At 36.8% G+C, this 15,012-nt stretch overlaps 1 protein-coding gene across 1 annotated transcript in view; it reads right to left on the bottom strand.

The window, feature by feature from the left end:
- LOC144441939 (tripeptidyl-peptidase 2-like) overlaps positions 1-15,012 on the bottom strand; it is a 55,637-nt gene that overhangs the window by 10,533 nt on the left and 30,092 nt on the right. The window contains exons 12-20 of the mRNA XM_078131206.1: positions 14,314-14,444; positions 13,170-13,344; positions 12,607-12,764; positions 11,870-12,053; positions 10,263-10,534; positions 9,619-9,719; positions 8,802-8,898; positions 5,700-5,837; positions 1,136-1,459 (exon numbers count right to left, since the gene is read on the bottom strand). Coding sequence (XP_077987332.1) covers positions 1,136-1,459; positions 5,700-5,837; positions 8,802-8,898; positions 9,619-9,719; positions 10,263-10,534; positions 11,870-12,053; positions 12,607-12,764; positions 13,170-13,344; positions 14,314-14,444 — 1,580 coding nt within the window. The remainder of the gene's footprint in view (positions 1-1,135; positions 1,460-5,699; positions 5,838-8,801; positions 8,899-9,618; positions 9,720-10,262; positions 10,535-11,869; positions 12,054-12,606; positions 12,765-13,169; positions 13,345-14,313; positions 14,445-15,012) is intronic.

A 15,012-nucleotide genomic window follows, 5' to 3' on the forward strand; every position in this document is an offset into this window, starting at 1 on the left:
ACAGGTAGATTTCAAATAGGTGTATTCATACATAATTTTTGGACATACAGCTGTGTTTACAGACAGATTCTATCATAAACTATATTTTTGATGAATCAAAAAGTTCATTGTGAACTATCATCATAAACCTTCAATTATCTGCCATCACAGATAAGACTATTAACATTAGAAAACTCTCTGATAAGGCTAAAAAAAAGAATTGTTTCTGGTCAGGACAGTCCATCTAAAATGATGTGATGATGCAGATTTCATTTTTTTCTTTTTTTTCTTCAACAAACCTGTCACTCAAACTACTATATATAGCAGTAACTGTTCTTTTTATTTACAACTTAGAGAAAGTGTGTAAGTGGGGCAGATGTCATTTGCTTGTTCACGATTGGCTCTGCAGTTGTCTTCACTGAAGTAGGGAGGGTTATTTTTGTGTTTCCCCAGGGATCTGCAGACTGCATGGGCTGGACAAACACACACACACACACACACACACAAAAGACCGACGCAAGGGTGCGCACTGCCCAGAAACAATTCTTTTTCTTCTTTTTTTTTGCCTTAACATAGAAGGTTTAATTTGAGTAGATTTCAATACTTTGATATCATCATTTTGTGTTCTGTTAAAATACCTGGAGAGATTTGTGTAGGTTGTAGCTACTTACCATTCTGAGCAAATGTATTGAAATTATATAAATTTTAATCAAAAAACACTATTTTTACTTACTTTTACCATTCACTTACTGTACTCCAAGACTTCGTAAAACAGTTAAAAATACATTGAATAATACCATGCATGGGCCAGGAACAACAAAAAATATCAAATATATACTCTGGTCATTCTACGTCATGACAACTCGTGTTTACATCACTGGTTCTGCTGTGTTCGAGATACGAGTCAAAACATTCTAAACTGCCATTACTTGCCTTGATTTTTCTTTGATATTACCGACTGTGGTGTAATTATGTTATTATCCAATATTTTTCTTCATTCAGCCGGAAAATACTCATAACCTAAGTGTTGTCACTACTCGTCTAGCAACTCTTAGTGACAAAGTCCCCTTAGGTCACTCATATTTTTCTTTGTTGAACGAAGAAAAATATTTGGAAACAATATCAAATAGTAAACAATTGACAAATAAATACTTACTGCTTTTTTCACTTTATCTGCCTTTGAATACGACACGGTACCAGTCAGATACTGCCCCAACAGTGCCCCCTTAGGTAACTTATCTTCTGCAAGCGGTGCAATGAATACAGGACAGACACCCCCTGGAGCCAACTTCTGATTGCCAAACTTCTGCTTGCCAGTGATGGCGCCATTGTAGCTGGAATGGACATCCAATGAAATGGAACTGGACAGTTTCTGTTCTATTAATAGAATCAAGTCCTTTAATTTTTCCAGCATGTCTTTCTTTTCGTGTCGGATCTGCATCCGGATGGTGTAATCGCCTTTCTCTAATTTCAAGGTATACTGAAATAAATAAATGTAGAAATATACATCTATATGATTAGTTTTGTATCAATATTACTATCTAAAAGAAATGGAAAAATAAATGTTGCAATCTCTAAAAAATACGAAAAAGAAAGTGTCATTTTCATGCATCCAAGCCAATGCATTTCAATACAGCATCAAATTGCAATGAAAAAGCAATGTATATTTCTAATGGTCTTTATTTCAAAATGTCAAACATTACACTGTTTACTAAGATAGACACAAACTAAAACTATTGTCACTATCTGTTGATACAACAGTGATAAGCTATTGAATGGATGTTGGTTTAATTATAGTCGCGGTAGGGAGTTCAAGTTACATAAACTTGCAGTTTAGTGTTTTGGGACTTCCAATGTTTACACTATGTTGATCACAGGGTGATTACAAACACACAACAGAGGAAATGCTATCACTCACTACTGTAATCTACCACATTGAAGAACAATAGATTTAGTCTGCATCTATTTTAGAAAACTGAAGGCTCAATTACCAGTATCGTAATTTGAAATGAAAATCCACATGTTTTCATTTCAAATCTTACAAGATTCTACATTATACAGAGTGTAGGTGCATAAATAAAGATATGTACTCGACTCTACAAGTCAAAACAGTGCTACTGAGTCTTGTAAAGTGTAGATTACCACACTGACATTTAGACATGATCAAATATCTGACTGAAAAAAACACACTTTAAAGGGGCACAGTCTGTAACATTTTTCAGATGTTTTATACTGAAGGGAATAAGCACTCAGGACTCATGAATATTCATTGTGCAACCATGAATATATTATTTCTGCTGACTCCCATGATGCAATGGCCCACAGCAAAGATATCCTATAAACACGCAAGATCAACTTGATGTTTCTATGAAATCACAAGTAACTGTAGGTGATGTAAAATCATGAAATGATTCTCCAGAACCCATAGTTTATGAAAATGTCTTTCTTTTCCTGGCATGATGTTCACCTTTAACCCTTTAGATACAACATATTCCTGCTTTCATCTAAAAACAGTAACAACACAAGAACAAGTATGACAATGACTGTTCATGTCATTGTACCAAATGAAAATTTCTCTTCACAGTCAAAACATTTCTTGAGAAGTGAATTCCAAATATTCACTGACATCTCTCATCAGCATTGTCAGGGGTGGGCCACCATGTGTACTAACAGTAACACCCACTTACATCTCTCATCAGCATTGTCAGGGGTGGGCCACCATGTGTACTAACAGTAACACCCACTGACATCTCTCATCAGCGTTGTCAGGAGTGGGCTACCATGTGTACTAACACCCACTGACATCTCTCGTCAGCGTTGTCAGGGGTGTACTATAATGTGTACTAACGTCCACTGACATCTCTCATCAGCGTTGTCAGGGGTGGGCCACCATGTGTACTAACAGTAACACCCCCTGATGTCTCATCAGCGTTGTCAGGAGTGGGCTACCATGTGTACTAACACCCACTGACATCTCTCGTCAACGTTGTCAGGGGTGTACTACAATGAACTAGAGCCCATTGATGACACCCCTGATGATACTGATGAGACCTCAGTGAAAATTTGGGATTCACTCCCAAGAAACATTTTGGACTCTGTTGAACAATTATAAAAACCTAAAAAATCAATTGCTGCTATTTGAGATTTGATATCCATCGAAAGAAAACTACTCTGACATAATATCAGTTACAATCCTTAGAAATTAGGGAAATTTATCATTAAATGAATATTAATATTTTTATTTTATGAATGGTGGGGTGTGGGGTTATGATAATGGAGGGATAGCCTACAAAAAAAATTCTCTAATCAGCAAATTTCTAACTAAATGAATAATCTACTGCAGCTAAAATGAAATACATCAAAACTGAATTCATGCCAATCTGGTGAAAATATTAAACCAAAAATGAAAAATGCACAATGTAAATGTCCCATTGATGATACTACTGCTTTTTACATGTTTTAATTACAGTTTATTGCTATACTACAGGGGATGTAGCTAACACACACAAAATTTGTTTACTTGGAATGAAGTCTCTATTTACAGGATCTATGTACATGTACCAATGTCAGTCTCTTTTGAGGTATGCTTTTTGACAAATGAAAACCAGAACTATTCTTGCTCATGTACAACTGCTGACATCAGACTATGCACGAATAGAACCTGTTACAAACAGGGAAAGTAAACAAATGAATTGGATTACTAACACTTGGCACAGCACGTTGGAACAGTAGAGACTTGTATTACACACCATGGTTTGATAAGATCAGTTTTATGGCCTCTTTATATGTACATGAAAGGCCAGGGGAACTGGAAATTTATGTAAAGAGGCCATAAAACTATTCTTATCAAATGATGAAATGTAATAGAAGTCTCTGTACTTCCAAAATGCTGTGCCAAGTGTTATTAATCTAATTCAGTTGTTTACTTTCCCTGTTTGTAATAGATTCTATATGTCCACAGTCTGATGTCTGAAGTTGTACAGTCACAGATTTACAATTTTTACTTTACCAAAACGTTTTTCAGATAACGTTCAGCGACCAGTTACATCTATTGTAGTTGTTGAATACTTGGAGACCAAGAAGGGGGAATTTTGTGTCTATTTTGATGTATTTTTGATGTACAACCTGTAACACTCAAGTAAAGTGATTCCACTGTTTGTCATATTTTATAGCAGCCATATCAAGCGAAATCGCATGACTTGTGTGTTCTGGGTTGTAAACAAATGGTTTCAAGTATTATTTTCATCTTATCATGAAGAACCCACAAATTACGAGGTGTTACACTCGTTACTACCAAACCAGAGTGACTTTAGAGTTTCAATTAGGTGACAGGGTGTTTTGAACATCTGGCACAACGCTTTTATTACAAATTCCATAAAAAAAATACAGACCATGATAGCGCATAAGCTATGGTACACAACACAAATTAATATCATTGTCGGATGGAAGAAGGCAGATTCAAACATAAAACATGTTTATTTGTGTTCACAAGGAGATAACATGTAACCATGCATATGTGTGTGTGCTGTAAATGTTTTTACTTTGTCAAGTTTGTGTACTTCAGAGCAAAAAACGTTACACGAGATGTGAAAAATAGCGCCAATGACATTGTAGCACAACTGTATTTGACTGTTGCTATGGGTGTGGTCTTTTTGCTAGTCATAGGCTATCGGTTCAGCAGTTTGTGACTTAGTTGTTTACACAGACACACAGACACAGACACAGACACAGACACAGACACACACACACACACACTGCCATGCCTATAGCACTACAGAACCTTATGAAACTCTATAGTCTCTTTAGTTTGGTAGTACCTTGCTCAGGGAGAACACTGCAAAATATGACACTTGAATGCCAGAGCTACAGTCATTATGTATTCTACCTCAAGTTTTGTCAGTTGTACATGTAAGTAGTTCTACTAAGAAAACATCAATGTGCAGGCAAACATTTGAACTAAAGTTGTTTGTAAAAACAGTGCTGGTTTTCATTGTAAAAACATTACATGAGACCAATGATGGCAGGGAGATGTTGAGACCTTTATTTTCCATGAAGGAAATTAATGAAATTAGTCTTTTTTTAAAAAGTTGAAAAAAAATCCAAAAATAGCTTGGATCTAATTTTCTATAGTTAAAAAAAATGGCGTTTGAATTATAAAACAACATATTACTACTCAGGAGTAAATGACAATGTAAGGAACTCACTTTCGTTTTGGTCACATTAAAGCTCTGCAGGAAAAGGAATTTGAAGAAAAAATTAACCCCTAACAATTTTTACACTTTATTCTTTTTTGCCTACTACATTGGATTTTACATCGTCAACAGACAAAATCTCAATGACATGGTATCTATACTGAACACTCGCAAAAAATTTTACATTTGATTATAAATTTGGCTAAGGGCAGGTGGTAAAAATTTATAAAATGATGAATAATAATGTCTTATATTGCTTGCACTTGGTATTTACAGACTACAAATATGGACCTATCTGATTGGCTAAATGCAGTCACCTGACAATATTCAAACTGTAAGGGTTAATGTAATTGGATGATAGCTGTCACATGACACACAACACATAGGACAATAAGAAATTTCAAGAATTCAGTTACCTCACAGGCTGCACTACCCCATCTTCCCTGAAATTTGGTACAACCACATTGTATTGGGTGCAGACTATTCCATTTTCAAGTGAATTTGGGGAAGAATGAAGGGTTATCTTACCTGATTAGGGTATGCATCTCCTGCACCAATAAACTGTTTATTGTTGTCAAACACCAGCCATATTTGACTTTCATATTCATTCTCATACAATGTATCACTTAGTAGAGGAGAGTTTGGAGTGATTTCAGCAGATTTACTCTGGAACAGAAAATGAAAAGAAAGATCATTTAATGTGTTCAAGTTGTCTTAGTTTGCAAAATGGTTTTGTATTACACAACAAATCACCATGTGGATGAAAAATGTGATCAGCTAATGACTATTTGGACATAAACGACCAGAGATTGAGAGAGAGTCCTTCTGGCTGCTCTGGTCCAGGGGTGTAGGCAAGTTGAACTGTGTGAGTGCAGGTAGATTTGACCGAATCATAAACACCATTTTATGATTAAAGTTAAAGTGTACATGCAAAGGTACATACTTTTTTACGTAATTATGTTTATTTTGCCATAAAAATAAATGAAATTGCATTCATACCTCTAAATATTGCGCGCATTGGCAAGAATGTCGCAAAAATACTTGCCCCCTTAATCCCCTGTGCTTCGACTAACTTCGGCACCGCAACCAGCTCACGAAATTTGTCGAGGTCCCACGTGTTACAAAAGTCTTCTAAGCCTTTGTGTAATGTTTACTTATGAATTACTAATTACGCTTGCATTATAGTATTATCTGTAACTGTACATATTGTGGTGTACCAGTTTAGTCTTCCGACAACAATGGTTCCTTGGTGTTTTGTCGGCAGCACCCGCAGTGAAACATCACCCTACACATATTTCCGAGTGATATAACTGAGTAGGTAATAATGGGTGAAGGCAGTTGAAATCACGTAAAAACTGAACAGTGACGCCATACAGTGAAAGTCGGTAAATGTTACCGGGGCCGGGGTTCTCCACGCCACCGGTGTAGCCATGATCAAAGCGAAAAAAGGAAGACAAATAAAATAATTTGAAATGATGTTTTCAAGAAAGCAAGTTAGCTTCATAAAATATTTTCATTATACGATAGCATTTGTTTTTAAACAATGCGTAGTCCGATTGTATGTTTTGATTTCCATGTTGCTGGGAGTCGATCGTTTTCATTGTGATACATCACATACATCGTCGGAATCATATCAAAGTAAAAAGACGCAACGCTCATTATAATGTTGCTATTTTTGTTTCCATTGTTTTGTCTACATGAACAATTACCGTGTCATGCCAATCACATGTCAAAAGTGGATGGACACAGCAAAGCACAGTCAGCACTAAGCTTCACGCTCCCAGGTCAAATAACTTCCACAACGTAAGACATGTCTATCCATAAAAAACTCAAACAAAAATGGTCGGAGACAATACACAATACAAAACAGTACGGCCGGCTTCAGTGAACATGGGCCGTGCTTTGAAAGAAGATGAAACCACTTCATGTCACTGTGTGGATGGTAATGAACGCAGTAAAAATGAAATAAAGTACGTGTACACATAGCTTTCAAGAGGGACGGTTATCCAACAAAACGTTCTGCTCTAACGAATTTGTGGGTCTACTTTCGCGAAGATTTTGAATGGTCATAGATTGAATGTACTGTTACAACACGCTACATTTGAACAACTTGAGAGAATATTATGGGGAACTCTTGAAGCCATTCTCATTCTCTGTATGTTTGATGGGTATGGAAATATTACATAATTTTCGTTTCGATTACATTGTCTGCAGGAGTTGTTTTCCACCCATTGAATAGTTATGTCAACAAAGGACGCTGATAACAGCATCACTTTATGTAGACAACACGGCTTCACTAGGACATACTCATTCACTACCAGAGGAACTATCGTTACTGCTAGCGGTCGGTTCGAATGAATTTGGCTAAATCACACCATCAGATGTTAATGCTGGAGTGTATTGCTCTACGCTTGAGGAATCTGATCAATATTCAACGTCGGGTTCTGGCGAAAACGGGTTTTGAAGTTGACCTTCTGGTTCGACCATAATGGCTTTGCATGTAAAGATACACTGACGAATGCGTTTGTGTTCCCGAAGTGACGTCATAAAGTTCCAAATCCTGTCCTATCCATATGCAAATGAGAGGTACTTACCTGAAGGTGCTCTGTGGCTGAGCCAAGAGTGCCTCATTTTTCGCGCAATTTCTCGTGTTAGAATTATATTGTACTATTACAAACCCGATTTCCTTTATTTTTATGGCAAAATAAACATAATTACGAAAAAAAGTATGTACCTTTGCATGTACACTTTAATAGCAGAAGGATTAAAACACCACAATTGTTGCAGTTATGGTTCCAAAGTGACAAATTATGTTATAACACATTGTCATTGGCTTATATCGTATCATGTGGTAAGGGCTAGTGACCCACAGCGACCTCCCATTTGCACACAGCAAGGCACTAGTCATGATCTATTTCCCTAGGGCACTAGGGAGTCTTTTTATTTTGATGATTTGATTTGACTATGGGAAGAATATGTGCCTGAAAATATGATGTGTTAAAAACACTTATTGCCTGGCCATATTTGGGTGCTAGCAGATGTCAGCTTTCAGCCTTGAGAAATAGTTACTGCATAACAGCCCTCTGGATAATATACATCCAGTAGTGCCCTCATAGCTAGGCAATAAGTGTATACTATTTCGGTGCTTTAGTCATATTTCACAGATTGACCAAAGGTAATGACTTAATATATCAATCCCAATTGTCATGACTGGCTTACACTTATCACCTGATATTCAATCCTGATTGGCTGACAGTTGTCACCTGATATTCAAACCTGATTAGCTGACAGCTGTCACCTGATATTCAATCCTGATTGACTGACAGCTATCACCTGATATTCAATCCTGATTGGCTGACAGCTATCACCTGATATTCAATCCTGATTGGCTGACAGCTATCACCTGATATTTCCTGATTGACTGACACCTGTCACCTGATATTCATTCCTGATTGGCTGACAGCTATCACCCGATATTCAATTCTGATTGGCTGAAAGCTCTCACACCTGATATTCAAATTTCAATCTGAACAGTGGACACAATCATGTGACATGATCTACAAAAGGTCACAAGGTCACATCAATATCATGAACAACAATAAATGAAAACATTAATATGATAACTTTTACCTGATGGAAATGATATGTCAGTACAAGTTCATAGATATGTCTGCCTTGTGGAAATATATCCCTGCTGGCCAGTGGTCGTATCTTGGATTCATTAGGTCTAACCCCAGAAAGAAAATACAAAGATGAATTAAAACCATGGTATAGCTCTAGTAAATGAGGCTTCAGTTTTAAATTACTAAGATAGGCACAAACTAAATCTACTGTTCTTCAATGTGGTAGATTACACAAGTGGGTGATAGTGGTTCCTCTGTTGTGTGATTCTAATCACTCTGTGATCAAGATAGTGTAAACATTGGAAGTCACAAAACAGCACTTCAAGTTTATACTTTTAGTATCATGGAACTTTAAATAAACTAGTTTTCAGACGCCTCCCTACTGAGACTATAATTAAACCAATGCTCATTCAATAGCTTATCACTGTTGTATCAACATTTTGTGACAATAGCTGGACGGTCAACCATAATTCAAGTTACAATGACTTCTGTTAAATGTATGTCGGCTGCTTCTGTTGTTGTTATAATTGTACTAGAAGTTTACCCAACAAGTTTCATATGTCACTTCCATCTAAGTTCAGATCAACGCCAGTTCTGTACTGATCAGTACAAGTGAATGAAACCATAGACAGTGGAGAAAAAATGATGAAACCAAAACATTTTTCTCAATTTTGCTTCCAAGATTTGACCAAACAATGTGAATTTACAAGGTAATCTTCACCTTTAACAACATAAATACAGCTGTAAGTTTAAACTTGAATTAGGCACACAAAGTCAATGACAGATGTGCCCTGTATATGAGTTCAACTGCATTGTTTGCCTACCTCAAAGGTTGTACACAAGTCTTAAGAGTGATTGATGGGGAGATTTCTTCATGTCTTAGTGTTGCCATGACATCAATTCTTTGAATGCCTTCTGCAGCATGCTGTAGACAAGACAAACATTTATATATCATTATATACTGTATACACCTATTGTAGATTTGTATGCAACTAAGGATAGCGGTTCAAAGATACTACTAACAGCAAACACATTCTGCTGTCACACACACACACACACACACACACACACACACACACATGTATGTATGTATGTACATATATACGTATGTACACAGTATACATACATACATGCATGTATACAGACAGACAGACAGACAGACAGACAGACAGACAGACAGACAGACATATACATACACATACATCAACACTAACAGATACATACACATATTCCCCAAACACAGACAGACACACACACACACACATACATGTACATACATACATACATACATACATACATTTGTACATACATTTGTACATACATACATACATACATACATACAGACAGACAGACAGACACACACACGCACACACACACACGCATGCATGCACACATACGCACACACACACATATACACACACACACACACACACACACACACACACACACTTGATCTACTTTCACTCACCATATTAATAGCTTGTGAGGTAGGTCTGATACCATGGAAGGATATGATATATTTGACATTCACATTGCCTAAACTAGCCCACCACTTTGCAATGACAATTTCTAGTGTAGCTCCACCCTTGACACTGAAGGCATGAGTACTCTCAGCTAACTCAGGTAATGTGATAAATTTATAATATTCATTGGTTCTATAAGCAGTCTGTGGCTGTATCTGGATGGAGTGTATAACAAATCTAGCTGTCTTCTTTTTCTCCTGAGAAGCCAATGTAAACTCTGAAAAAATACAAAAAGATATGATGATTATGAAACATTTTATATCACTTCCTGTCTAAGTATACCCCCCCCCCCTCTAAATTTCACACCCTATCCTCTAAATTTCACACATAAAATATGCAACACCGACAAGTATGCATAGATATACAACTGAATTCTGTCAACCTTCTGAGTTTACCTGTCACATGATGTGCTAAAACTACTTGTTCCTATGTTTCAAATAATCAAGTCTACCTCATTAACCACTATAAAGACAAACTGTTATCAGATAAATCTCAATGCACACATTCACACATGGCTTGTTAGGGACGATTACACAATGTCACTCAAGCTCAATAAGTGAACTTCGTTTGTTTAACTTTGCCGCCAAAATTATTTGAACAAAATTCTTGTTTTTATGTAAGTTTTTGGCATATATCAGCTTCATTTTAGACTGGAATTAAAGAAATGTTATTTTGTAATGAAGTAATATTATTATAACTATGAAAATGTTCATATAAATTGGTTCCCAAAATTATTTAAAACTCGTCTCCTGTCATGAAAGGGTTAAGGGGAGGGGGTCTGGTGTCAATGTAATTGCTGAACTTCATTTTTTCTCTTCCAACCATATTTTGATGGAAAAACTTTCACTCCTTTCACAGCTTCTGTATTTACTACTGAAATGTTGATAAGTTGATTAAAAGATTTACTTCTAATGTGATATATGGTGCTGTCTTTTCGGTTATATTTTAATGTGTTTACAATCATGTTTTTACATTACATCAATCATAGTAGTGTGACCACTCCAGTTTTCACCATAGTGTCCATCATATATAAACATGTTGATGTCACAATTGTGAATGTTCTTTTAGTGGGAGGGGGTTTTGACCTAAACGAACGATGTTCGTTTGAGCTTGTGCGACATTGTGTGATCGTCCCTTATATAACACAGAACAAAGCCATGCACTGAGTTCACAGTTTTTGGTGAAACTGAAGTTGTTAGTTTTACTGCATGTGTGTGTGTAATGGAGAAGACTATTCCCTTACAATTAAACACCGGGGAGTGAAAGATTAGAACACGATACAGACAAAAACTCAGCATGATAAATAGCGAAACACACCACAAGTAAAGAGTTTTAGCACAACTTTAGACAGGGTAAACTTGAAAGGTTGATATAATTCAGTTGTAGACCAGAAGTGCTTCAACATCATTTCCAAACATTGTTTTTCTGTCAGCCAAGAAAAGCACAATTGACAAAGGGGGCTTACAAGTATCGTATTTTCAGGCTGAACGAGCAGATAACCTAGGAGACTTGCATCATTACAACAAACCAGTTAATGATTACACATTCTTACCTGCCCATGTAGCCCCTACAGGTACATGGATAAACTTTCTATGAACCTGTCCAGGTTTAAATATAAGTGGTTCTGATTTCAGTTCAAAGTAAGTATCGTCTTCTATATGGGCTGCTTTGATTACTGTCACTGGTACACGGAAGATTGGACCTCTTTGTGGACATGTCACATCATACCCACGTACCTATAGTTGAAGAAGAATTTAATGAAAAGTTTTATTTTTTTATTGCAGTGAGTTTACTTTTTCTCAAGAGTGAATGTTTTCAATATGGATAAATGATAACTTAGAACTTTCACATTGTACTGTGTGAACATTTTCAATATGGATATATGTTAGAACTTTCACATTTACTAGTGGGGGTGCCAACACTTATTGTAACAGCATTCCTTACCTAAGTAAAATGTGATCCTTCAGACAGTCCTGAGGGGTCCACTTTGACACACTAAATGATCTAGCTGAGTTCACCAGGGGTGGGAGTGACAGTACTTATTCTAATAGCAATCCTTACCTCAGTAAAATGTGATCCTTCAGACAGTCCTGAGGGGTCCACTTTGACACTGAATGATCTAGCTGAGTTCATCAGGGGTGGGAGTGACAGTACTTATTCTAATAGCAATCCTTACCTCAGTAAAATGTGATCCTTCAGACAGTCCTGAGGGGTCCACTTTGACACTGAATTATTTAGCTGAGTTGGATGGGGTGGGGTGACAGCACTTATTGTAACAGCATTCCTTACCTCAGTAAAATGTGATCCTTCAGACAGTCCTGAGGGGTCCACTTTGACACTAAATGATCTGGAAGAGTTCATCAGATTAAGGTGACTTGGTACTGTCAACCAAGCGACATTGGACACCAAACTAAGATGGAGATTAAATCCTATCTTTTCATGTGGATCTAGGAGAGAAAGAAAACAAAAAATAGAACTGTTAGAATTTTGAGACCTCTACTAAGGTCAAAGGTCAAACACCATATATTGTGTAAATGGTTGCTGGTTAAAATTTCAAGACACCAGAATTTACATACCTGACATTCAAATTCCACTAAAGCTTACAGTCCACACTGAGCATGCCCAGATGCAAAGGATTGTGGGAATATTTGCACAGTGTGATTATCCTCAAGAGAAGGACTCATGAGTGTGCTCTTACATGTTAGAAATTGGAGAGGGACTTGTCACCATGCAACCATATATCAGAAAATGGGAAACAGTGTTACAATTGTGACTGTACTATAAAGCAGTGGCGCCAAATGAAATGCAACACTGCCCTCGCACAGTCTAATAGTGTAATAACCGTCAGTTACCTGTATTTTCAGGATAAATTGGTTCTACAGTAACATTGCACTCGGCTGCTTTCCGGAGATGTAGTTTTTCTCGTAGATAGATTCCTCTGTGTCCACCATCGCACGACACTTTGAACTGGACATTCCTCTCTGGTACATTAGCATATTGCATGTAGTGTTCAAAGGCTTTATCAACCTGAAATACAACATGTAAAATTTCTCTGATAATTTTGTTTTCTAAATTAGTGAGCAACGATGACAAATGTAAACTGAATTATTACATAGTATGTACCAGTGATTACTTGCATCTGGTAAAGGTGCATACTAGTGGTATTGGCACTGTAGTGAAATACCAAAAACATCATTGTACATGTATACCTCTATGCAAATAAGATGTAAATGAGTGTGTGATCATTCCTTGTACACGGAACCCTGTAATTGCGCAGAAAGATTTTATGAAATTTGCTATTTCAGGTAAACAAATGTAAAATAACAGAACTCCATGATGCGTTAGTGCCAGTGTGGGTATCAGGAGTATTTGCAGTGTTTGCTGCTACACTTTCACTTGGTATGCTCATGAAAATAGGACCACAGAGTACACCACCAGCGCTTTGCACAAATCCCCCGTTTATGCCACACTTGCACCCTTGCATCATGGGGTTCAGTCATGGTCATCTTTTACACCTTGCAGTATTCATGTTATATCATTTGATAAGCTATGGGAATGGAAATGATACTTTCACCTGACATTCAAATTACAGTCCACACTGAGCATGCCCAGATGCAAAGGATTGTGGGAATATTTGCAGTTGCAGTAATATGTAAATCTTGAGTGATCACAAGGAGTCACATGACATTGTGTGCAAAGAGTACAAACAAAAGGTTTCAATTATTTCATTGTTTGTAATGTCAACAAATTGTGCCAGGTTTGAAAGAAATCAGCTGTTGCATATCAGAGATATGGATGTGTATGGACAGATGAATGGACAGACAGACAGACTGACAGACAGACAGGCAGACGGAAACCAAAATTGTAACAGTCCCCTCAGACACTGCCTGAAGGGGGAAGGGCCAATAATTAGGGAAATATTATGAAAAATAGTTCCAGTCACAGCTTCATCCACTCTTTGATCTAAAATATCTGTCTATATTGAAGGTAACAAACCTGTATAAGTCCATGTCCTTGTGCAAACACTTCAACTGATTCTACTTTGAGTGCTGTGTTTTCTATACACCGTCGTATACTATATGGAGTGTACGGAATGTTATTCGCTTTCAGACCAGAAAGTACCAATGCTATGGAGAAAAGAAGCAGTGAGCAATCATCCCAAAATGACTATGGTGATTTAGTATTACATCAGTCATCGAAGTTTCCATTTACTATAAAGATAGATACAAAATAAATCGATTGTTGTTTGAGGTAGATTACACATGTGGGTGATAGTGATACTTTTGTTGTGTACTAAGGTATAATCACCCTCAAGATAAGTGTAAACATTGGAAGTCCCCAAAAATTACACTGCAAGATCATGTAAGTTATCACCCTCAAGATAGTGTAAACATTGGAAGTCCCCAAACATTACACTGCAAGATCATGTATATTATCAGAAATGCCACCCTACTGTGAGTACAGTTGAACCAAAGTCCATTCAATAGCTGACATCAACATGTCACAATAATAATTTTAGTTTGTGCCTATCTTAGTTCCAAAACCTTGACTGCCACTGTCGTATATGGCTAATTTGTCATTAAAATATTTGAAATGAAGCTCTGTGTTATCTATCTATCTACTAGTGACAAAAGAAAACTTTATCTTTATTACTGGTAAGCAATGTTTCATATTTTATATGGAAATGTAGACAAA

This window comes from Glandiceps talaboti, chromosome 11 (genome assembly GCF_964340395.1).
Source record: "Glandiceps talaboti chromosome 11, keGlaTala1.1, whole genome shotgun sequence".
Taxonomy (NCBI): domain Eukaryota; kingdom Metazoa; phylum Hemichordata; class Enteropneusta; family Spengelidae; genus Glandiceps; species Glandiceps talaboti.